Here is a 23,998-nt window from a genome sequence, read left to right on the forward strand (position 1 = left end):
AAATTGAGTCTTTTGTGGCCATTGTGTGCGTACAGAGTAGGTGTGTAATGTAGGAGAGCATGAACAACATGGGCGTTTCGGGGCCAAATGTCAATGCTCTTGTCCTCTGCGCTTGCATTTTTATCGAGTGCGTTTCTCTGCGTGCAAGAGTGCAGACATCTGCAAGGGTTTCTGTTGTTGCAGACGAAGCAGAACCATGGACACCTCAAGCTGGCCCTGGATGTCTTGGCTAAGCTGAACACTGTGAGTGGAACCAAGGGCCTGTTCCCAAAGACCGGCATGGCACCTCAAATGGGGTTAGACAGGGACAAAGAAAGATGGCTTCCAGTTGGCGCTGTCCCCCATCTTTGTCCTCATTTCCTTTCTTTGCACTGGTATCAAACTTTAAAGAAAAAGAAAACTAAACAAGGAAACATGATTTCTATTCCAGTACTGTACATTATTGTCAATTCGCAAATTTTTATTCTTTGCCTGCAAAGCCCCTTCCCCCTCCCCCCGCCCCCAGTTTGTTGTCCGGCTCCCACACTGTCGGCTTCATGTAACTCGGCTCTCTGCCTCTAAAAGTTGCCGACCCCTGTTCTACACTGCCCCCCTCCCTACTCTCGTTTCTTTCCGGCTTGGTCTCTGCTATTGATGTCTATCACGGTGCTCACCGCATTGTCTGGTCATTTGTTTTTGTTTTTTCTCCTGTTTTTCCTGTGTCGTTTGGTATAGTCATCATTCATTTTGATTCCGCTGCCAACCGGTTTGCTTCGTTGCCGGCTCCCCCCGCTTTTTTTTTCTTGGGCTTATCTTGTGGAATCCTCCATGGCACCCGCCAGCATTTGTTTGCTTTGTTAGGTCATGACTGGCAAAGAGCACATAAGGTTCGTTTTGATTCTTCCTCTCTGCACACAATGCTTGAAAATGAATGCCACGTACACTTGGTGGTAAGATCAAAGGAACTGCAGAGGCAGGAAAAAACGTGGAGCTACTGCTTGCTCTTGCATCGGCATTTTTGCCAATAACGGACTTGCGTTTACCTGTTCCGGCATGACTTGTTTCAGCCAGGGCATACGCATCATTTTTGCTCTTGCCGTGCTCAGCCCTGTCAACCTTGTCAAGCTCATATCATGCACGCATGGCGCACAGCTGGCAACTAGCACAGAATGGCCTCAGAATGAACAAAGTGGTCGGGGGATTTTTTTTTCCTCTTAGAAATTTGGGATTTAGGTAAGGCGCTTGCAAATTAGTACGCATAATGCAACTTAAGGTAGGTTTTCACAAATTACGCTACGATGGAAGTTACACTGTAAATGTGAATCTTAGCAAATATGTCTCACTAGACCGTGCACTAGGGCGGTATTTACTCACACCCCGATCGTACGGTAATACGGCATTTTCGTGCAGTCCCGAGAAAGTCGTATAGGGGGGTTCCACAGTAGTTGCCTAGGTTCAAAGGTGTGCCTGAGCGAGGCCTGGTTTCGCTCTTTTGGGCAGAGACCCATTTGCGATGACTTTTTGGTCTTCCTCCTTTTTGTTGTGCTTTAAAGCTAAGGAATGGGTAGAGGTTGAGGCGTAGAATCTTGACTGAAAATAATGAGCCTCCCTGTTAAAATAATGAGCCGCACTCATTTACCCATGTCTATCATCTTTCAGGTGAACAAAGAGAGTGGTGGCCTAGTTTCCTACGAGCACTTCTACATACCTGATGTCACGGACAAAGTGGATGTGCAGCTGGACTACATCCAGTGGATTCAAACAGGCAGGCAGCAGCAGCGGGTGAGGTCTTCGTAGGGTCACTGGGGAGGTCAAAAGGAGTCCAAGGACTTCCATAATGCTGTTGGTGTCGGGTAACTGAGATCACATCATACAGTTGTTTATACCATTTTTCTCACAGTGGCCAACTTTGGATCCAGTTGCTTAGAGCTTGTCACAGCATTGCAAGAACGGTGCCTGCCACGTCAGATTACTGGGCGTAATTATGTGGATTATTTATGCTTTTGAGGTCTTGTGGTACAGTATCTACTCAGCTTGGCCCTATGGAGGGACTTTGTCCAACGCTGCCTGTATAACGTTGCCTGATGCGTCAGCCGCTTTCCAATCGGAGCCATAGGAAAGCCTGAGGCATCTCCACAGGCAAGTGACACAACACGGACCAGTGAAGAAACTAGCATTTTAGAGGCCTTAAACATGGAGGCGTAGGACCACCACCATGCAAAGGCTGCACGAACCCTGTAAATAGTTCGTATAGTTTCTGTGGAGTGGGGCTGCCCAGCAGACAGTACTCAGGCCGGCAGCACACAGAAAGACTAGCAAGCGGGGAACGGCAGGCAGCTGGAAAGTGGCTGCTTGGCCATTTTCAGCTGACGCGATGGTCAGTGTTGTACGGGCGGCATCGCCCTGTCCCATAGTGATTCAGTTCAGTCACAGTTGTTTATTTACGCTGATCGCCATCGCCAATCTTGAAAGGGCCCAGATAGCACAAGACTGTCATGGAACTAGAAGTTGTAACATTTGTTATAACATGGGGTCCACTCTCGCAGCTGCAATAGAACAACAAAACCTCATTGTGCAGTGCTAGCTTTTCCCGCCTTGCTTTTACTGTATTCTCATTTTTCATCTGTCTTCCTTTTTCTCGCAAGACCAACAAGGTGTACTTCTGTGACTACCCTTTTGTCTTCAACGCTCAAGCCAAGACGCTCATTCTGCAGACTGACTCACACATTCAAATGCAGGTGATGAACTCACCCTGTTTATGCATACCCCTACATAGTCTATTTAGTAGGTAATCGAGCAAACATGGTCATTAAGTAATGTTAATGGCAGCTTCTAAATAAACCGTTCAGCATGCCAGAGCATGTCAATCAGCCTAGGGGAAGCCCCTAAGGTGGAGTAAGTCTCTTCAAAGTAAAATGTTCACATCACCATGCACACACTGTCATATGGCTACCTAGAAAAGCCATACAGCTTTTTCAGGAAACTTCACAGTGGAAGGAAAATTCGTCTTGGTGCAGGGCTTGAATTAAGGAAACGCCAAAATTTTCCAAAAGGTCAGATGAGTGTCAAAATTTTTTCTTTGTAGAAAAATTTTTTCTTTGTAGAAACTTTGTAGAAACTCGTAAGCTAATCTTCTAGTACTTGTCTCTCACTTCAAGTATTGTCACTTAGCTCTTCTGCATCAAACGACAAGCTACCTGGTTAGCTCACTAGCCTCTTCGTTAGAGGAAACACTCCAAGCAATAATATCAACCATCGAAATCGTTTGTAAAGGGACAGAAATGTTTATTATTCCACTGACATACGGAACAAGTGTAGGAGCATCGCTTATGTGGCATTGAAGGAGTAAACGGTAAACATAACATGCCTTCTATTTTGGCAAAAAGTGATTGAGGCTTTTGCCTGCACACCCACAGCATTTTTTTGTAGGAGCTGGCTGTGTATTTATCGGCACCAACCGTGTCGTTTATTAGAGTGGAGAACGTGCTATAGTTGGCAGAGCTGCCCCTGCACTGCCGTGATGGTTCTCTTGGCCTGTGTTGTCCTCGTAGCAAGCAATGGAGACAGCCTGCCAGCAGACCATTGCCAGCCTGATCTTGCCCGTGGTGCCGCCTTCCAATCCGTACCTGGTGTTGTATGTTGGTCGGGAGAACATAGTCAACGACACCCTCAACCAACTCGCTGATCAGTCTGCCGCTGACCTCAAGAAGCCCCTCAAGGTGACTGGCCTGTGTGGCTTCACAAGCATGTGTCCTGGTGCCATGCGAGTGGTTCTGCCAAGGAGTTCGGAGAATGGCACTGTGTTTGAGCAAATAGAACAGGAAATAGTTGGGATTCATGATCTTGAATGCCAGGCAAAAGCCAACTTAACTGGGCTCTGGGTTGACATTATAACACTGTGGTGTGCAATACTTACGGAATTCGTGGGTTCCTGTAGACTCAAGTCGACCCAGTTTTCCAAACCCAAGTGGGTATTTTGGGTGGGAGGAGTTGACCTGTACGTGAACTAATGTGTGGTATTCTTTGAACTCCTACCATTTTTTTCCCTCACAATACGAGGAAGTACGCTAGTTCAAACATTCATAACTGCTGAACGAAAACCTCATGAAGTGACCTCATTTCTCTGTTTGCTTATCAGTGGCATGATAAAGGTCCAAATAGGATGGGAAAGAGGGATGAGCCTGTGGCAAGCTACATAACCAAGGCTTAGTAGTTCACTTTTGATAAATAAAGCAGTTCTTCTTGATCGTTAATACATCAGGGGCCCTGTGTGGATTGTCAAAGGGGCACAGCATTGTCATTATGCAGAAGGGCCAACATGGAAGCGTGTCCTGTGCAGAGAAGCCGGACAGATGCACACGCTGTGTGGATGGGCCAACCTACGAGATGGCCAAGTGCAAGCTCTAGGTGGCATTGGATATATGGGGGATGGGAGAGGCATTGTGTACGCTTTGGACAGTGTGTACGCTTGGCACGGAATCGATGTGGCCAAAAAAAGGTTTTGGGTCAGAAAAGAAAGGGAGCGAAAGTTTGGGGTAGAGACGAGGCAGGGTTGAGGGCTGTAACTAGAAGGACCCCGCTGGCCCCTGTTTGAAAAACCCCTGAAATACCTCTCAGCTGTCTGTTACAGCAGGAAGTGCAGATGTTGCTGTGAAAAAAAATTTTTTTTTGTCACAAAATGAAACACTTGTCAGAGTGGGGGGGTTTTCTAGAGTGTGTATACTTAGCTGTACAAAGTGCACACTTAGCTTCTGTTTATATAAACTATGTTCATGTTGAAAGTTACACAAGCTATCTCACTTCAGAAGTTGTTTTCAGAGCAACATATTAGAACTTGTCTGCGCCTAAAATGGGCTGTGTGTGTACAACATTTGAATTACGAAATTAAGTATATGAATGAATAAATGATAAAATTCTTTATTTGAATTCAATGCAAATACTCTAGGAAAGCTGGTTTTATTTATGAAACTAAGTTTAAAATACATTTCTAAAATAAAGAAGCTAATTCTACGCCAGTAGCTGTCAACGTCAAGGAAGTAGATTGACAGTGACACTCAGGCATAATACTGCCACACAAGCCTTTTTTTTTTTACTAGTTGTGCATTTCATTGGTTTTGTGATGATGACTATGATGGTTTGTGTGGTTATGAGGACACCCTGGGTGCTCACCAAATGATGGCAGTTCAAAAGTTGGCAGAGTGGTGTTACAGCAGGAGCTGACAGGCATACTGAATGCCCAACAGTACTGGGCATCTTGGTAGAGGGCTTGCACCTTTTTCAAGGTCTTTTTTTTTTTTTTAATTTGCAATTAGTGATGGAGCCGACACGGAAAATGTAGGCTCATGCAAGGGAACGTGAGCCAGCTGCAGAATTACTACATAATCAGGATTAAGTGAGGGACACAAGGCATTTTTCTGATTGAAAATGGAAACTTCATTCATAAGAAGTAAAAAAAAGTTGAAAATTGTGGTGGTCAGTGTAAAATGTGCCATTATCACGGACTCATGCCACGCACTTATATGATGCAAGGGCATTCATTTGATCTTAAGTATGGTACATTAGATCATGCTAATGATGGTTGCCCTTACTCTAGTATTGTAACTATTGCTGTTAGTGCCAAGAAACTAAATAATATGGGAGGACCTCTGCAACCTGCCACTTATTTTTTTTATTCTGTTTTTCTCTGCTAGGTTCAATTTCATGGAGAGGATGCTGTGGATGCAGGAGGTGTAAAGAAGGCAAGACTACTTTTATTGCCTGTCCTTACACATACTTGAGTCTGTTTGAAAAACTAAAATATGCCAATATAGCTCTCTTCACTCCTAGGCTTCTTCTTACAAGGCCAATGCTGGCGTCCTTTTGTTGTTAATATAGTTTTAGGGGGTATAATATCTATGAAATTTCAAAAGAACGTCTATGAAAAAGAACATGAAAACTTCGCTGAATGCAAGGTAGCAGTTTGTAGAAGCACCTAGCAGGGGCCTGTCCTGCCTGACCTCTCTGTGTTTATCCAACTTACCAAGCCAGAACCCCTGGAAAAAGTTATCTTTCATCTTGTAGTGCACACTGTGGGGGTTGCTGCTATAGAGAGGGCTCTATTACCTAGCTAGCAAATTAGAGCATGAGAACCAAAGCCGCAATCCACCACGCAGCATCGTGAGGATGCCGCTGAGGGTTCAATTGGCTCACTTGAAGGTGCCAGTGATGCGCTCAGAGGCAGGCGATGTCAACAAACAACGCTTTATTGCTCAGTCAAAATGTGCTACACTTGCTGGACCAGCTGTCCCGAGCTGTCCCGAGGGAGGCGATGTCTCCAAGGGGCTATGCAGACAAAACGCAAGTTTGGTTCGTTCAAAAGATTGCCTCGTTAGAATCACACTGACACCACTCTTAACATAAACTTCACTCAAATAAGCAATGTAATTAGGAAAAAAGGGAGTGGCCATTAACTGCAAAGGAATTTATGATGTCATATGTGTCAGATCTGCAATTGGCTGAGGCCAGCAAAAGCAAACACAAATTAGGCAGGGCTAATAAGCTTGCCGAACAAACTATTTGCGCTTACATTTAAAGCAGACTCTTTTTATAGTAGTAAGAATGGTGGGGTAAACAGTGGAAGTTACGAAAGTGCGCATAAACATAGAAGTACCCATGCGTACTGCTGTTGGTACTGCGCGCACAATGCTTGTTTTAGCTCCGCACCACTGCGGCACTTTCGGGTTATCTCAGGTGACACTGGCTGATTGGCGTAAGCGACAGTGTCATACATGCCGATATTTGTCGAGCGAACACCATGTTTCACGAAATGATTATTTTCTACCTGAACAAAAACAAGCCAGGTACAAATACGGTCAAAAACAAAGCAAAGGCAGAAAGTGACCTGCTGCGGTATGGTGGTGCCATCTAGGTTGACTAACGGTAAACAAGGCTCCACAGCACACTGTGTTTATCTTGAAGACCTGCTCTTGTGATGTCATTGCAGACGTCATAAAAACACTATTTGGTGGGAGAATCAAAATTTTAACTTAAAATTAATTTTTCAGGGTATAAAGCATCATTTGCTTCTAGATAAGCACTGGGGGCACTGCAAAACACGATATCCTTCGTATAAAACAATCCTTTATTTTGTCTGCATGGCTCCTTTAAGCCGTGGTGGCCGCAGACTCCATCCAACCTGTAGCGCGGGACTCGCCTCGTCTCGGAGTCAAGGAACGGGATCTCCTGGTCCAACACGACACGCGCAGTTCCAGACAATAGCAGAAAAAGCCCTGAGGAGAGCAAATCTACTCCATGTGTCGCCTCGGTTGTGAGAGAAGGGTGCCTCAAGGGGGAGGGAGTGCTGGCGGGAGGGGCTGGCCGCGCTCTGCAGGCGGGAGAGCCCACACGTGAGGGACGCCACCAAGGCAGCATCCCCGTTGGCAGCGTGAGACTGGTAGCCCTAACGACGCAGCACAGCACGCATGGGAACCCATGTGGTCCCCGCAACACTTCTCATGCAACACTGAACACAGGCTTTTCCCTAAATGGCACCAACTTGTGTGCATTTTTCATAATCTACAACTCTGTTTCAAAGATATGCACTTTCAATACAAGCTGGCGATGGGAAATGGTGTAGAGATTCTACAGACAAGTGTGACGAAAGTTTTCAAAGTACAAAGCCAGCATGAGAAGGTGATTCCAAGGGTAACCAATAAGCAGGTGCATGGTGACATCACATCACGACAGACCTGCTGCCTGACCCAGTCAGGTTTGGGGGCTTTGCTTTACCTCCACAGAATGCTTATCTTTTTGTTAAAACTCAATTCTTATTGGGCAAACGTTTAGACCTAATTTTGTTTACCCCACAGTTACAATAACTGCACCGTAAATTTTCACCAGTTTTATTATTTAAAGTCTGATTACCCTTCTGGTGCTTCAGCCAAATAAATTCTGCAGTGGGAAGTGGCCAAAGTGTGTGATTGGTGCCATTTTCTTTGCGGTGCACCTTTGGCACCATGTTTGCAAGTTGACACTGCTATGTCTTAGTGAAATTTTGCATTCCAGAGCTACCCTCGTGTTGAAAGTGGGTAAAACAAAACTGAAACTGAAGCTACAATTTGCGTGCTAAAGATGGGACAGCATGACTTGTCCACAGGTATTGGATTTAAGTTTCACTGACACATTCAATGTTGTATATGGTTGTGGCAAGGAAAGTGGTGAGTAAATGATTGATTTCCTTGGCGAAAGCAAGAAAGAAATCCTACATATTTCTTAGGTGTTTGTGTGTGTGTGCTTGCATGTGTATTTCGGATAACGTGCGGTAAGCAACTTTCCTGCACTCGCGAGCAGTTCTGCCAGTGGAGTTAGGATATACAATAATTTGCACTAATGGGGACATTTGTCTCATAATGCCAGCATTTTTAGGTGTGCAGCAACAAGGTTTCAAAGTAGGGCTCGGTTGGCTGGGACAGCATGTCTGACTTGGCTTTGAAAATGCGAATGCTTACAGAGAAACTAGTGTGGCTGATTTTGTTGTGTGCGTTTGAGACCAAGAAAACAAATTGGAGCCACAAACTGAAGTACAGAACTGAGTTGGTGTCATCAAGGCAACCGGGACAGGTCTGCATTTCTTGATGAAGGTCAAAATGTTTATATCATACTTTTAAGGAGCTTGATGTGTGCTGGTTCCAAGTGCTTCTTTTGAGTGTAGTGGCTGTGATGTTGAGCTGTTGTTTCTGCTGTCTGCGCAACTGTGCAGGAATTCTTCCTTCTGCTGCTCAAGGAGATCCTGGACCCCAAGTATGGAATGTTCACTGAGTATCCAGAGTCTCGATGCATATGGTTCAACACACAGGTGGGGTCCCCATGTCTCTGGTAGGGCATGTTTCACAGCATGTCATGGTTTCGTAGGTGGTGCCCTTAGAGCATCCGGGAATTCTGCAAAGCCCTACTCCCCTCTTTTTAGTTATGTAAAAATGTGAGGCTGAGTAAAAACAAAAACAAAAAAAAAACTGCAATTTCACCATAAAACTTTGGGGCCCTGTGATATGCAGGTTGAGCACAATGTGGTTCAGCAACACTAATAGGTAGACCTCTGACTGCCGATGTTGCAACCAGATGGGTAGTGTCGCACAATCGTAGCACTCTCAATGTATCCTCCCTCCCATCAGCATGCACCAAGGAGAAGCAGTGTCTTTTGTGGACAGAGGGCAGGAAGATGGTGGAAATTTGTTGGAAAATACTGAAGCAATGTTTCCCGTAGATCTCTTTGATGTGTGTGCAAGTGGCATAGAAAGTTTCATAGTGTGGTGGAAAAAAATCCTGGGCACTCCTGAAAGGCCCCATTACTGGAATACTACATTCCTGACGGACCTTCTCTAAGCAGTGCCATATGTTGTTTTGCCCCCTTGGAAGCACTTGAAGCCTGCGATCAGGTCAAGACAACGTGGTCTGCTCAGATCCAGTGCATTGCTGCAGCATGTGAATGCTTATTCCCTACAGCACGTATGGCAGTGGATAAAATCACTGGTCTCCGTTTTGAGTGCCTGATACATCCTCCATTTTCGGTGGACCTTGCACAGTGTACTGTTTGTTCGGCTGGACCCCTAAAAGGATTTCTTGGTGGAAGGATGTTCAGCACAGGTGGTGATCTTAAAGTGGCTGCCTATTCATGGCTTTGGAGCAGGTCCACAACCTTCTTCATTTGGATCTGTGCACTGGTGAAACATTGGAGATAGGGAATTCTCTAGAAATCTTGCGTTGTCACGCAAAAAAAAAAAAAAAAAAAAAATTCAGGTGCTTTTTTGCTTAGCTCTATAATCAATAGTGATGCGGCCAGCCTGCAGTTTGATCTGGGGCTGGAAAAACTTATGGAACTGTATCGCAATTAATGAGGGTCATCCTATCGGGGTCACTTTTGATGCCTGTAGTACGTACTTGGTTCTTCTAACGTGTGGCCATACCAGTAGCTGGTTAGAGTCAATGCACCTAGTCGTTCGGACACTGTTGACTAAATAATTTATCTCACTGCCAAAGTTGTACGGACTGCAGGACAACATTAAAAACTTCAGGTCATAAAAGTATTGTTCGATTTCACACTTTATACACAAAATACGTTGATGTAGGTTGTCTGCGAAAGTGATGTCTTTATTTTGCATTTAGCACAATTTACTATGTTTAATACAGTTGGTAGCTGCGGAGAGAAAAAACAAAATGTGGAAAGCATTCACGTATGTCGTGCATGGCAGTGTTCAGTCAAAATGATTGGGCTTGTATTCCAAGGGCTTGTTTTTTTGTCCACTTGTACTGCCAGTCTAGTGGTTTGAGCTAAAGTCCCTTTATACACTTTTAGCCAAGCAGACAGAACTTCTCCCCCACCTCTCCCCTTGTCGCCTCCTCCTCCTCTATTTCCGAAGGTGGCGGGTGCCATTTGCTTCCTAGCTTTTAGCTGTAGGAGACGCTTCTTCTAACGTCGGCTGCTTCCGACTGTGTTGGGGAGCAGAGAACCAGTCCCTGTACGACACCAGTCACGCGTGTGGCACACCTGTGCATGCAGATAGCTGGTTTCAACTCCTCCGCTCATGCGCAGTGGCGCTGATTGGCTGCTACTGTCTCTGCTCTCAATGACGTGCGCTTTTGGGAACCGGAACTGGTAGCCAACAAGGGAAGCAGAACTGTCACGTGGGCCCATGAGAAGCTTCGTCGGTGCTGCAATCATTGTCACTACTTAGCTAGAACATATAATGGGCTTAGGTTAAGCGTGGGAGCTGTACCCTGCTCATCCTTCTGAAGTATACCTAGAACAATATTTCTCTGTGGGGCTCCAGTGCAAAAGGCCAATTTTTCTGCAGAGGAGGCACAGCATTCTGTGCTGTTTGCATCACACCACTATTAGGCTGGTATTTATCCATCACAACTACGCAAAAAGAAAAAGCCATATGCACAGGGGGGGAGCGTAAAATTACCTTACGGTTTGTTTTATTGGCAAATTGCCAGTATTTGAAATGGCATAGCAGTAACCCCCCCCAGCACTTTTGCTTGTCTGCAAGGAGTCCTGGCACATTAGTCGTTAAGAACCAACCACTGGTCTAGGGAGATGCGCAATACAGTGTAGACTGCTTATAACTTATGTCGTGGGAGCCGTGAAAATCCGCAGTGTAAGTGGTACCGCACTATAAACAAAGCATGTGTGAATCCAACCACATCGCAAGCTACCTTTAAATCATTCTTTGCTTATCGGGACTCAACCGAACGCCCCTTAAAAACAGAGGCACGGTCTTGAAATTATTTTGTCTTTTTTTCCACATCAGACGCCGATGCATGGTCTAACAAACTGCGAGCGCGGTTTAACTTATACTTTGTGTTTATGTTTTGAGGGATCTGCATTTCTTAGTGTCTGGAAAAACGGATGCTCCAAAGAGGGAAGAAGCCCTGCGTACGGAGGTGACACAACATGATAAGAACGGCATCCATTGTTTTTTTTTTTTCCTCCCTCCCTCATCCATGCCTTGTGTTCGCGATGCCGAAGGCGGTTGCTTATCAGCACAACGTGCAGGTAGTGGAAACCTCTGGCGTCGTGGCTCGGCTCGCTATCTCTAGATGTTCGAAAGGAAAAGGGTGGTTGCTTATCTGTACAAGGTTCTACCCACAACAACTTACCGCACGGGGGAGGGGTCTCGCTATCTTCAGAATTGTGCTGGTAGCAAGGGCAGTTGTGGTTATCACGCGAGTGCAAACGGAATACGCGAACTAAAGGTTGCCTATTTTTTATTTTATGTGTCTAAGTTAGTGCAGAGAAGGGAGCTCGGGCTGCGTTGATGGCTGAATCAATCTTTCTTTCTTATTTGTGACCTTAAAATGATGCCCTAGCTGCACCGGTTGATCAGCGGACTGGCCATAAAACCGCACTACAAACGGTATTGTGCTTTGGGCAACCCCATTATAAGTGGTACACTTATGCATTGAGTTCTACGGAAGGCGTACCAGTGGCCATGAAAACCTGTAGTATATCCGGTCCCACACTATAAACGGTTAGGTTACAAATGGCCTACACTGTAGTGCATATAATGTAAGTAGAGGTGTTGGTGTGAGCAATGTGCACATCGATGCTTACCTGTCATCCCCACTACCGGATTTGCCACTTCGCTAGTAGTGTTTGGGAATTTTGACACCCTGTGCTTGTGAACAACACGGCTGTCACTGGCCTGCTTCTGCCACTTTTACAGAGCTTTGAGGAAGATGTCATGTACTACCTGATTGGCATCGTCTGTGGGCTGGCCATATACAACTTCACCATCATAGCCCTGCCTTTCCCGCTGGTTCTCTACAAGAAGCTCCTCAAGCAGTTAGTGTCTGTTCTCAGCCCCGCTTTCCGTCCAGCTCGACACTGGCTGGGGAGGACGCATGCTGGTTCACACAGGTCGCCCCCAGCTTTTCTCCTTTGCTATCCACTGCGCTGCTCATTTTGGAATGCCGAAACCTACTGGTGGCAAGAACAGTAGGCAGCGAAGGGTAATGGTGTAACTACCAGTGTTACAGCTTGTGCATTTCTGGTTATATTTTTTGGCACGTGAGTAAGTGCTCCAAGAACGCTAGTGTGCTTTGTTATATGTTATTGTTAACATACTTGGTATTCGGTTTGTATTGTTTGTTAACTGTGCACAGTGATGGTTTGTAAAGTAGCGCATTTTTTTTTTAGTTGGAATAGCCTTAATACAAAATACTTCTTGATAGCAGCACAGCTGCACTGATAATTAAAGTGTTACGTCGAGTTCAGACTGTTGCCGCAACTGTCGTAATAACTTTAAAGAAAGACGCCATCATGTCTTATCCAACCGTACTGCAAGACACGCCGTTTTTTTTACGTCCATAAATCACGATATATCTTTTGCATTGGTAGTCTGAACATAGCCTTAGTAGAGCTTGTTAAGCAGCACCATCCGAATACCCCCCGTTTCCTGCTTTGGCAGTGTTCTCCAGTGTGCGTTGCAGTGCACAGTACGTAGTGTGTTGTTTGGAGTGACACTATAGGAAGCTAGGGGCAAAAAATGTTACACCATTGTGTGCGCTCTCATGTGCACACAATGGTGCTCATGGGCCCACTTTTGTGGGCCATGGGCACAGCTGTGAGGGAAAGTCAGTAAGGAAAAGGAAACCCTGCCGCACATGGGCCAGCCTTGAGAGCTTGCATTTCGGAGGGAAGCACTGTGTTTGCTTTCTGCCAGCTCGTCGGTGCGTGAACACGCGGTTGTTAAGGTGTACTCACTGTCAGACATGGCAAGCACGCCACTGCTGCCACACACATGCTGGCAACCAAAGATCCCCTTGGCACTCAAAAGATTTTTGGGCCTCTGATCATGGTTTGACCCATGGCAGTCTGTGTGTTTGTCATGCAGCCAGTCTCTCTGCCTCGCCCTTTGCTTACAGTGATAGCTCTCTGCCTCAGCACTGACCCTCTTCTTTTCCCACCTTGCTTAATTCGTCCTGTCAGTGCTGCTGTCCCATACGCTGATTTGCTGGTCTTCCGTTGGCTGCCCCTTGCGTGCATCCTAATGGCCCTCTCTCCATTCTTCTCCTTGCCTTTGCTCCGCACCGGCAGCCGGCATTATTTGGCCAAGTCATGGTCCACCATTGCAGTGCGAGGCCCAGGTTGCCTGCATGCGCGTTGGGCAGTTGACACCACTCAGGTGCTGCCTCCTAGCAGTGTGTTGCAGTGGAGCAGTGGGAAGAGACGGGGGTCGACTCGAGCGATTGCGAGTCAGTGTAGTGAGATTGTAAATTTGTTTTTCGGTAAGTAGCAACCTAATCTTTAGTTCAGTAAGGAAATAATAATTCTTAATGTGGAGTTCTGCTTTTATTTGGTCAGGTTTAGGGGAACTTTCAGGGGAAACTACGCGCGCTTTACTGTTGAAAGTTTCAGGTGAGCATTGGTTGATTATGTATGCATTGAATACCTAGGGGAATGCAGAACTGTGCAATCTGTTAATGGAGTGTGTGGAAAGAAACAAAAGGAGGCTCCACTGAAAACATTCAACAATTAGGAAATTTTCCAGCCTGCAGAAAAAATTGAACACTTACCAGTTATGCATCTGGGGACATCAATATCCACAGGGGAAGCACAGTTACAAAAAACGCACAAATTAGTCCACTTTGGAGCAAAAAATGAGTTGCTTTGTTTTAAACCCTAGTGAATGGAATTTTAAAAATTGGAGAAGCCAATTACAGAAGAGTCAAACGTTCACACTCGAGATGGTGGACAGCTGTCATGAAGTTGATGCTTTACACACATTCGTAACATCGTAGAAGCACTGAAGGTAAACAGGATACTGCCGTGCCCCTGGGCAAGGGAAGGACGGTTAGATCGCAAGCAGTACCAGTGCAGCCAGCTTGATGACTGACTCTGGGAAGGGGTGCTTTCCGGTGTGCATGCGTTCTTGTTGTGCTCCTCTCTCTGTTCCATGTTTGCACCCTGTTGCAGCTGCTGGGCAGCAGCCGGGTCAGCCGGAACGGCCCCAGGCCACGCTCTTTCCTCCGCCAGCCTCTGCACGCTAGCAGCAAAGAGAACCTTCCCCAAAAGCCCCCTCTACAGGCGCGTGGCACCGCGGCTCTGTGGCGCTAAATGTCCCGGCTACTCGCAGCACTCCCCTTTTTAAATAGAGGGAAGTTTTGTGGCGTAGCTTTGACTGCTCGGCACTGTCAGTAATCTGAGATAGCTTGGCACATGTGGTCGTGCCTGGCCATGCGTGTAGCTTTTAGTGTGATCACTCTATGTCCTAATGCTGAAGGTGCTAGTTTTGCACATGTGTGCTTTCTCTGTGAAGGGAGAGAATGATAAAAACGTTTGCTACTCACACGTTTTAATGCATCAGGGAGGATGGCCGGCACATTCTGATGTGCTCAGATAAGAGGGGCGCCAACTGGGCTGCTTGGGGGAGAGTTGCCAAGCCTTCCAGCTCTCGTTAGGACTTGGACTGGGGCGCAGGACAGGGAGCATTTTCAGGGTAGCCTACGCAGTGGTCTCTGCTGTTTTGGCGTTACTCTTTGTGCAGAAAAAAAAAAGTGGTAGTGAGCGCTTGTGTTGGACTAGCCGAGCTAACTGTGAGAGAGTCAAATGAAAACTTTTATGTGGAAGCATGGAATGATTGTGCTGCACTGACATTGTAAATGCAGGTGGGCATCGGAAAAAGCTTCGTCATAGTAGCAGAGACCCCTTGGGCCTGCTTCTGCTTCGTACATTCCTTATTGATGGACAGTATCCATCAACCCATCAAGTATCCTCTTCTGAGAGGATGCCTCAGATGTGCGGCCATGGCACCCAGTGAAGGTGCCATGTGTGTACTAAGGCCTTTGGGCACTGGTCACGTGGTGTGCAATTTTGTGTAATGACATATTTTGGGCATAATGAAACATCAATGAATAAATTGGCTGCAGCAGCATGTTCATTGAGAATAAATTGAACTTTGAACCGGTTAATAGTGAATACTTCTAGTCAAAAATAGCAATAAAAATTCAGCTTTTGAGCTCGCAGCTGCTGCTGTGGCAAGCGTACCGAAGGATCTCAGCAACTTGCATTCTTCTGCAATTCCTGAGCTAGATCACTGGGTAGAATGCGTGTGCCTGTTACTGTCACCACAGTCTGCATACGCATTTACACTGCCCCCCCCCCCCCCCGCACACACACACACACACACACAATTTTTTACCACAATCGTTTACTTATGTAACAAGGTACAGGGCATATGGGGCTGCCCCAGGGTTGTAACACACATTAAGTAACATGTGTGGGAATGTTCTTCAAGGCCATTTTTGGTGTTCCTAAAATTTCAATGTGCAGCTGTCCATACTTGCAACATGACCATTCTGAGCATCTTGTGTAACATTCATGCTTCAGCAAAGTTTTCGTTTGACTAACTCGTAGTTATGGTCCTGTGTGTAGAAATATTCTACAAGCAGCGCATGCAAACCACCACAGGACCTTTTGTAATACAGGAAAGCCAATGGACAAAATAAGAAAAGGTGGGATACAAAGGTGCCTGTAAGCGTCTATATGCCGTATCTGCTCTTTGTCCATTGTCTCTTCTGTGCCACAAGCGAAGTGTGCCACACCAACTGGCTCCATGTTTAACACCTGAACGTAACCATCTTGTAAAGGTTCAAGCGCTCTTTAGGAGTACAAGCCCTTGTCGCAACCAACAGTCCATAGCCACTGAAACCTGCTTTTACTAAACCTGTTGTATAGGGTGAATTAAACCTAAAAAAAATTAATTTGCGTAGACTGTTTCTCAGACACTCCGGAACCTCTCTTTCTGTCATTGCACCCTCTTTTGAAAAAATGCTACTTACCATGGTGGTGTCACAGCTGAAGTGTTGTCTGCAATACACGAAGTTGCTGGTTTGATGCCAGGTTGCAGCTGCTATTGTTTGGTGGAAACAACAACAAAGAACAATGGCCATATATGGGGTGCTGCATGCACATTACAAAACCACTGTGGTATGAGTTACTATGGAGTCTTTCTCCATTGTGCACCTTGTACCAAGCGTGGAAAGGTTGGGTTGAAAGTGTACTGCAAAAATGAGCATCACTTTTTGATGGGCTGATATGAAGTGAAGTCAGAAAAGGTCCAAATTCATGGTATTCACAGTACACGAAAGCGGACTGGGTGATTCGGGTGAGATGGACAAAAATTTGCGGGAAAGATTATACAGTCGAACACGGATATATCGAACTCCAAGGGGATCGCGAATTAGTACGATATATGAAAAATTCGATATAAAAAACTTGGGCTCTGAGACCTCACCTATGGCGGACGATCACTTACCGATCGTCGCATTCAAGAATGACAACTAATTCCACAATCACGACGCAACAGGACGTTTTATTTCCGTGAAAAAAATCGCTGATCTTAGCCTGCTTCTTCGTCCAGGAAATGAAATTAAAGACGCTGGTATCAATCTTCTCGAGGCTGCACAACTAGGAAATTCCAGCAGTACGCTGCGCCTTCGCACACCATGCACAACACTCACACAAAAGAAGAACAGCGCGCACGTACCACAATAACTTTGAAGGTAACAATTCCAAGGCTCTCTGAACGGACTCCGACAAAGCGCTCGCGATGGTCATCTCCGAGAGAAACAGTGATCTCCGAAAGGTGCGGGACAACTCGCCCAACAGCAGCAACAGCAGCAAAATGCAAAAGAAGGAGGAGGCCGTCAGCGCCTTCGTTCCCTCTTCCCTTTCCCGAGACGACATCGGGGGAAGACAGACCCAGAGAGAGAGAAAAAAATACTCTTTTTCGGCAAGCCGAGGAACGTACGCAGCCGCAAAAAAAAAAAAAAAAAAGAAGAAAAGGACGTGCGCAGTCGGGGCATCCCTACCTCGCACTGTCACATTTTCCGAGCGTTCGGGCTTGTGTGCCTAGAGAGATTTAGCATACCGGGCTCCATCCGCTAACGCTACGGCGGCCGGTAGCGGGGCCGGACTGGGCAAGCGCAAATTCGTTCCGGTAGGGGGAATTAGTTTCCCGAGCCAGTCTTCGCCATTCCCAAGCATTGCTCCACATCCTCCTCAACCTCAATCGGGGGTGCAGCGACCGCCGAAGACCACCTTCACGCTCGCGCGGCGTTCGATATACCCAATGTTGGGAAAAATACGGTTCGATATAAACGTACGAATTCCTATACTTTTACACAGAATTTTCAAGGGGATAATTTATGAGTTCGATATAGACAATAATTCGATATACCCGTGTTCGATATATCCGTGTTCGACTGTAATTGCATTCACGGTTAAAAAAAAAGAAATAGCAATGGTTGTGCAAATAAGCTGTCCAGCGAGCTGTGCTAATGGAACTAAGCAGTGTACTTGCTTTTCTTCGTTTGTACAGTTTTACTCCGTGCATATGAATGTATGAGGTATTTTTTTCTAATAAAAATTTATTAGTTGCGAGTTGGCGTGGGACATTAAAGGTTCCCAAGGGACTAAATTAATCCGTAGTCGTCCACTTCGGCATGCCTCATAGTCCAAGTGTTTCTTTGGCATGTAAAACCCAAGTTCAAATGTGCATTCAGGTCAGCGTGGGCATGCTTACGCTGCCTTCTCGATTTCCGTCAATTTTTCACTGTTCCTAGTATATCTTATTTTGGTGGGTCAAGTGGTCTGCATTGTTTAAATGGGTTGTCTATGCAGTGATGCTACTCCATCACAGGCGGCGCATTTACGCTGATTCTTTGCACTCGTTCTTCGAACGCTTTTCGAAAATAATTCCTGCACTGCTGAGCTGCTCTGAATCTGAGTGCTGCTTAACTGTTGCACTACTAAATTATTTTCTGAAAGCACCCTGAAATACTGTTTTTTAGGAAATTACAAAGGGTCTTTTATCTCTCAGCACCAGTGGGGAAAATGCATTCTCACTGGAACTTCTGCCCCGTGTTTCGTGTCGGAGCTGTCATGAGCAATTAGAGGTGCCCCTCCTCCTCCTTGATCGTTGAATGCATTCTCCTTCTGGTGGGGCTTTCAAACTGGCTGGAAATAAACCCCTCTCGTGAGGCTGCTCGCTTCACTTTCTGGCTGCATGCTGCTTTGCGGTTCCAGTGTGTGCCTGCATTACTTGCCTTCGCTTTGCCTCATGCACGCCTTTCCCAAGTCCTTCCCCTGCAGTGTTAGTATTGGTTGTATCTCCTTTTGTAGGCCACATTAGCTCCACCGAAAAGAACGCCAGCTTAGGATGAGTGCAGAGATGGGGTTTGCGACCAATGACACAGTGTCGTATACGGGCGGTTCTTTTCTATTGAGCAGACACGGAGTGCACATTTCACACCAGTAGGCACATGCAGAAACAGTTAATGTTGTTTCAGAATGCTGTCAAAACACAAAGGTAAACAAAACGGTTGGTTTATTTACAAGGCATACAGTGCACTATATAAAACAAAATATTGCTTTTACGGAACATAGCCCCACCCGGATCCAGGCTTGAATGTGTGAGCATGTCTGACAATGAGGGGGTCTTAACTGGTGTCTTATACATCGCAGCACTGAAACAGTGGCTTGGCAGGAAGTGTGCCTCTGGTTGCTTTAGTACTGACCTCCAATGTTGCCAAGTAGCGCCAGTGGTAGCTTTCTCGTTTGACGTAGTCTGGTAGGGGAAGACAATGCACAGAGCAGTGGAAGCATCAGCGACTGAAAGGGGTTACCTTTAAAAATTGTTTGCACATACATGAAGTGTGCAGGGCGCAGCTTTGGAATGAATGATGTTCACTATTCAGTTTGTCAATTGAAAGCATTTAATTTTAATTTCCACGTCAGAAAAGTGTGTTTATTGAGGTCCGAACTGGTTGAAGTTAAAGAGGAGGAGTGGTGCTTAACCCCCGTATTCGGAATCTCTCCTCCACTCAAGCCTCCAGTGGAGATCCTTGAAAGCGATTTTTGCATGTAAAGGCATTGCGGCACCCCCCACTCAGCCGAGTCGAGGAGACACATGGAATGGAGGATAGACGCGGAATATGACCAGAAGTCCCCTAAGGTAGAGTCGAGGAGTAATCAAATACGAAAATATAAGCCAGTATGTGCAAAAGCAAAAATTCTTCATGGAGGTCATGTAATGGTGGTGTTCTGGTATATTTAGAGATTGCTGTTACCACACTTTACAATTATAAAGGAGGTATGCTATAATTTGATTTAAATCAAAAGAAAACAAATCTCACAATTTACCAGTTCCAGTTCATATATTTGTGCTTGTCTTTTGTTTATCCGTGATAGTGCATTGGAGGTGGGACCACTGTGGGACCCGGTTGGTCAATTGCAGAATTTTTCTCGGTATGCGCAAGCATGCTGCGTTGTCATTGGTGAATGTACATCTCTTTCAAATTTTCATCTGGCTATCACCGGCCGAGTTATGGAGTTCCCATTTGCTTTCCAGTACTCAAATCCGGCACGGTCTTCAGAATGACATTGTGACCAAAGTCTGATTGTGTAACTAGGTCACTTACATTTCCTTCTGAGTTTGTTCTGTAGCTGGCAATTCTTCTCGACCTTCGGGGCACATTTCTTCCATCAGTAGTGTCGAATTCCAACCTGCAAACAGTTTGCATCCTTTCATTGTCGAAAACTTGATCTTGGCATGAGCCTTCTGCTGGAGTTCCATACATACAGTCAAGGCAGCGACCTGACACACTTTTAAAGGTAGTGGTAATGTGGTTATAGATGCAGTGTAAATGAGCTATGTCATTCAGAAAATAATAATACAAAGAAACACACTTGCGCCCTCTTTTGCGATTTCTTCAGCACAACCCTTGTAACTTAGTCTTCTTAAACACTATTTTTGTTTAATGTGTTGGATTTCTAGTTGGTGCATGCTGATGATAGATTCATGGCCAAAAAAGAAAACAAAAACAGATCAAGTCAGAGAAAACTGCCCACGTCCTAAAGTTGCAGGTTGCAGAACCGCATCCAACCAGCACTAGTGTAGCAGGAAGTTTACTGCAGAAAAGGAGGAGGAAAGGGAGGTAGCTGTCTGGGCATGTTTCATCCCCCTGCCAAGAAGTATGCACAGGCTGTGGTTTTTCTTTAGGTGCACCTAATCCTTAAACGGGGTTGCAGTTAAGAAGTATTGTTTTCGTATGCTTTTACAAAGTAAAGTTGCCACTAGGGAAAGGGCGTAACCATCAAGGTAACTTGATAAACTTGCAGATGACCTTTGATTCAAAATAGTAGGGGTTTGGTCTTGGTGTGACGTGAGTTAAAAGCAAATAGTGCAAGAAGCAGGGACGAAAGACAGTGAGGTGAGGCAGGAGAAGTGCTTGCCCAGTCTTGTCTTACTGTCCCTCTGTATTTTTGTGCTGTTTGACTTTTAATTGGTCATTCATTTGAAGTAATTGATTTTGCTAAGAAATTAACATTTTTTTTCTTTGCTGACCACTAAGTACACACACTCTCTCTCTTTTTTCTGCTGCGGCTACAGAAAATAAAACAAACAAAATTTGCTCCTTGAAATGTCGAGAACACCTCGAACACCCCACCCCTGCCGCCTAAACCACTGCCAACCATTGCACATTGGTGGAAGCTCTAAGTCTACTACCCGTCTTAGGTTCACAGACAGTGACATCTGTAGCTTGTGCGCACGTAGTTTTGCGTCACGCTCATCCTAAACTGCCCTTCTACGTGCAGGAAGCCAACCCTGAAGGACCTGCAGGATCTGTCCCCCACCTTGGCCAAGTAAGTGGGCAACGCTGGTAAGCGTTTAAATAGTGGTGCCTACATGTGCCGCATGCTGTGCAGAGGCCTCCAAAATCTTCTCGACTACGATGGGGATGACCTGGAGAACACATTTTTCCTCACCTTCGAGGCAAGTTTCTTCTGCTCTTTTAAAGAAGGCATTCTAATTTGAGGGTTTTGCTCTGGGGAAAAATCTTTTTAAAGCTTGCGCTCCAAGTGTGTGCTTTAAATTGCCACTATAAACTGTGACACAAGCACCCTTCCTTGCATGCCAAAGGGTTTTATACAAATAAATGCTGGAGGGAAATTGGGCACTAGTGTCTAGGCAAGCCGTGCTTGAGCAAGCGTGCCTTCGTGTACTGGGTAGAGTATTCTTTGTCCTTGGCGTAGCTCGTGAGCAGGCTAAAAAATTGTCTGTGGCTGTAAAAAAAGCACAATAATATTGTTAAATATTAAATAAGACTAAATAAAGCAGCGGAGCTCCAAACGATTTATTTGTCAGAAATTATTTAGGAGGTTCATGCAAGATGAACAAGAAAAGAATATTATCCTTTTTTTTTTTTTTTTTTCTGGCTTCAAAAGTGAAAAGAAGCCATGGGGCTAACCAAGCCGATGGGGATTGTGGGGTTTATCACGCCAAAGCTACACCTGGGCTATGAGGCTGCTGGAGGGCTGTGGAGCTTAGTGGAGGGCTCTGGAGTGGAGCGTATTGGAGTGTAGTGGAGGGCTCGGGATTAATTTTGGCCACCTGGGGTTCTTTAACGTGCGCCGAACTCTCGTACACACGGGCGTTTCTGCTTTTCGCCTACATCAGAAAAGCGGCCCCCGCGGCAGGGAATCGAACCCGCGTCCTCAAGCTCAGCAGCACGATGCCTTAGTCACTGAGCCACCGTGGCGGGTGAAGGGCGAATTAAGCTCGATTGGAGAGGAATGTTGCTAGCTGCTGTGGCAGCGCCCACGACGACACATGATTGCAGCAACAGATTTCCCTCCAGTATATGTTAGTACGCTACTATGTTGCCACACACATAAGTGCATTTTGATGTCTAATGTTATTCCTAGAGTGCAAGAATCTGCCATCACGGGTGTTTGTGTTTGCTTTCTCTTTGTACCAATGCTACCAATATCTTATGTCAACAATTAAAAACAGTGCCTGTTAAGGTTGAATCTAACTAATTATGTATGTGACAGATACGGGCAAAAACTTTCTGTTCTCCTTATCCTAGTTCAGTATTTAGCCTTCGAGCGTGCAACAAGACTATATTTTTCCTAATGGTACACATATAGTACATTACTGTGATACCTCCTCCCCCTTATTTTTATCTTACTCCTTTTGCCATCAGACTTGTTTTAAGCTGCTGTTTTAATAAAGTGAAATTTTTAATGGTTATTTCTTACTGTTCATAACCTCAGCCTGTCCCAGAAATGAGGAGGAGCTGAGAATTTTTCTCGCATGCACCACATTCCTCTCCACTGTTGCATAATTTTTGACTATTTGTGGTGCTTCTTGCCATTCTTAGTGTCGCTGTCGATCTGTAGCCATGACCATACTTACCTGTTTTTGAAAGGCCCTGTACACCTATATATTACCACATTTTAATCAGTTTACTTCCATAGTATTGATATTTTAGTAATGCTGGTATTATGGGATGACCTTTTAACCCTTTCACTGCCGAGTTTATTTTATTAGTGGTCCTCACTCCGTGCGGAATCTTTCTTTTTTTTTTCTTTTTTCTTTTTTTTTTTTCGGGTTTGTTTGCTGGAGATTATAGACTTTTAATGCACTACGATGCTCTGCAGGCCATGTAAACACTTTATTCAGAATTGCCTTATCTAACCAAAATATTGTACAGCAATGCAAAACACTTAATGCCTCAATATTTGCAAAAATAATTACCAACTAATTAGGATGTCCAGGTGTTTCAAAAACAATTTTTAGTTAGATATTTTTCAAACAATGCCCCACTCAAAGTGCCACCTCACAGATAACATGAAGATAATGAGCCTTTCTTCGCTGCTTCAGTCGCATCTGACTCGCCACGGCTAACGTGGCCGTGCTGCTGAGATAAGCTGCAGCGAAGCAGATGAAGAAACATGGGCTCCATCTGTTGTCTAAAATTTACCCAGCCCAATCTATGCATTTAAGTGGCTTTTAAATAGATGTCGTGACATGTCCGCTGTATTTTTTTTTTATATGTGTTGTCTCGGGAGCGGCAGAGAGTTCGGTAAAGAGGCAACACGAGTATACTCGGGCGTGGCAGGGAGAGTGCATCTGTGGTTGCCTGAGTTATCTCGGGAGTGGCAGTGAAAGGGTAACATTGAGTGATGCTCTTTGGCCCTCACTGCCCTCGCACTATAAAACTACGCATATACTAGTGTGCTACTTGCGGGAGAAGATAATGGTATTGGTATGTCTTTTACATAGTAGAGTGCCAAAACTAAGCATGCACGTGGCACACCTTAGGCTTCCCGGTTCGCACAATATCTAGGAAGAATCGTGTGGGCTGCATACAGAATGCTAGGAGTGCGTGGGTTGCCTGTGTTATGCATGTGGACTATTGGCAAGCGAATTGACGAACTATCGTCATGGCAAGTGGATAATAACTATCGAGTGTTGGGTTTGTTTCCTATGAACTCGTACTTTGTGGCTTTTTGCAGGTCTCAGTGGAGCACTATGGTCACACTCTCAGTCATGAACTCAAGAAGGGAGGCAGCCACATGAAGGTCACGAAAGAAAACCGGTGAGGGGCTGATTAATCATCTTGGCACAAATCAGAGGCTGTTGCTTAACCCACTAGTATGAGCATGCTATGCTGTGCTAATAATTTAAAT

General features: G+C 45.4%; 1 protein-coding gene across 3 annotated transcripts in view; it reads left to right on the forward strand.

Moving 5' to 3' along the window:
• Positions 1-23,998, forward strand: part of Herc4 (HECT and RLD domain containing E3 ubiquitin ligase 4) — a 127,456-nt gene that overhangs the window by 88,783 nt on the left and 14,675 nt on the right. For 2 of the 3 annotated variants that reach the window (XM_077680945.1, XM_077680953.1), the window contains 11 exons: positions 184-243; positions 1,639-1,761; positions 2,625-2,717; positions 3,531-3,698; positions 5,670-5,717; positions 8,717-8,812; positions 12,183-12,301; positions 14,435-14,549; positions 21,123-21,166; positions 21,230-21,296; positions 23,825-23,907. In XM_077680945.1, coding sequence (XP_077537071.1) covers positions 184-243; positions 1,639-1,761; positions 2,625-2,717; positions 3,531-3,698; positions 5,670-5,717; positions 8,717-8,812; positions 12,183-12,301; positions 14,435-14,549; positions 21,123-21,166; positions 21,230-21,296; positions 23,825-23,907 — 1,016 coding nt within the window. Of the gene's footprint in view, positions 1-183; positions 244-1,638; positions 1,762-2,624; positions 2,718-3,530; positions 3,699-5,669; positions 5,718-8,716; positions 8,813-12,182; positions 12,302-14,434; positions 14,550-21,118; positions 21,167-21,229; positions 21,297-23,824; positions 23,908-23,998 lie in introns of all 3 variants that reach the window. The other variant, XM_077680948.1, reaches the window with a different exon arrangement.

This window comes from Haemaphysalis longicornis, unplaced genomic scaffold (genome assembly GCF_048455015.1).
Source record: "Haemaphysalis longicornis isolate Haplotype H1 unplaced genomic scaffold, Haemaphysalis longicornis Haplotype H1 scaffold_1, whole genome shotgun sequence".
Classification (NCBI taxonomy): Eukaryota; Metazoa; Arthropoda; class Arachnida; order Ixodida; family Ixodidae; genus Haemaphysalis; species Haemaphysalis longicornis.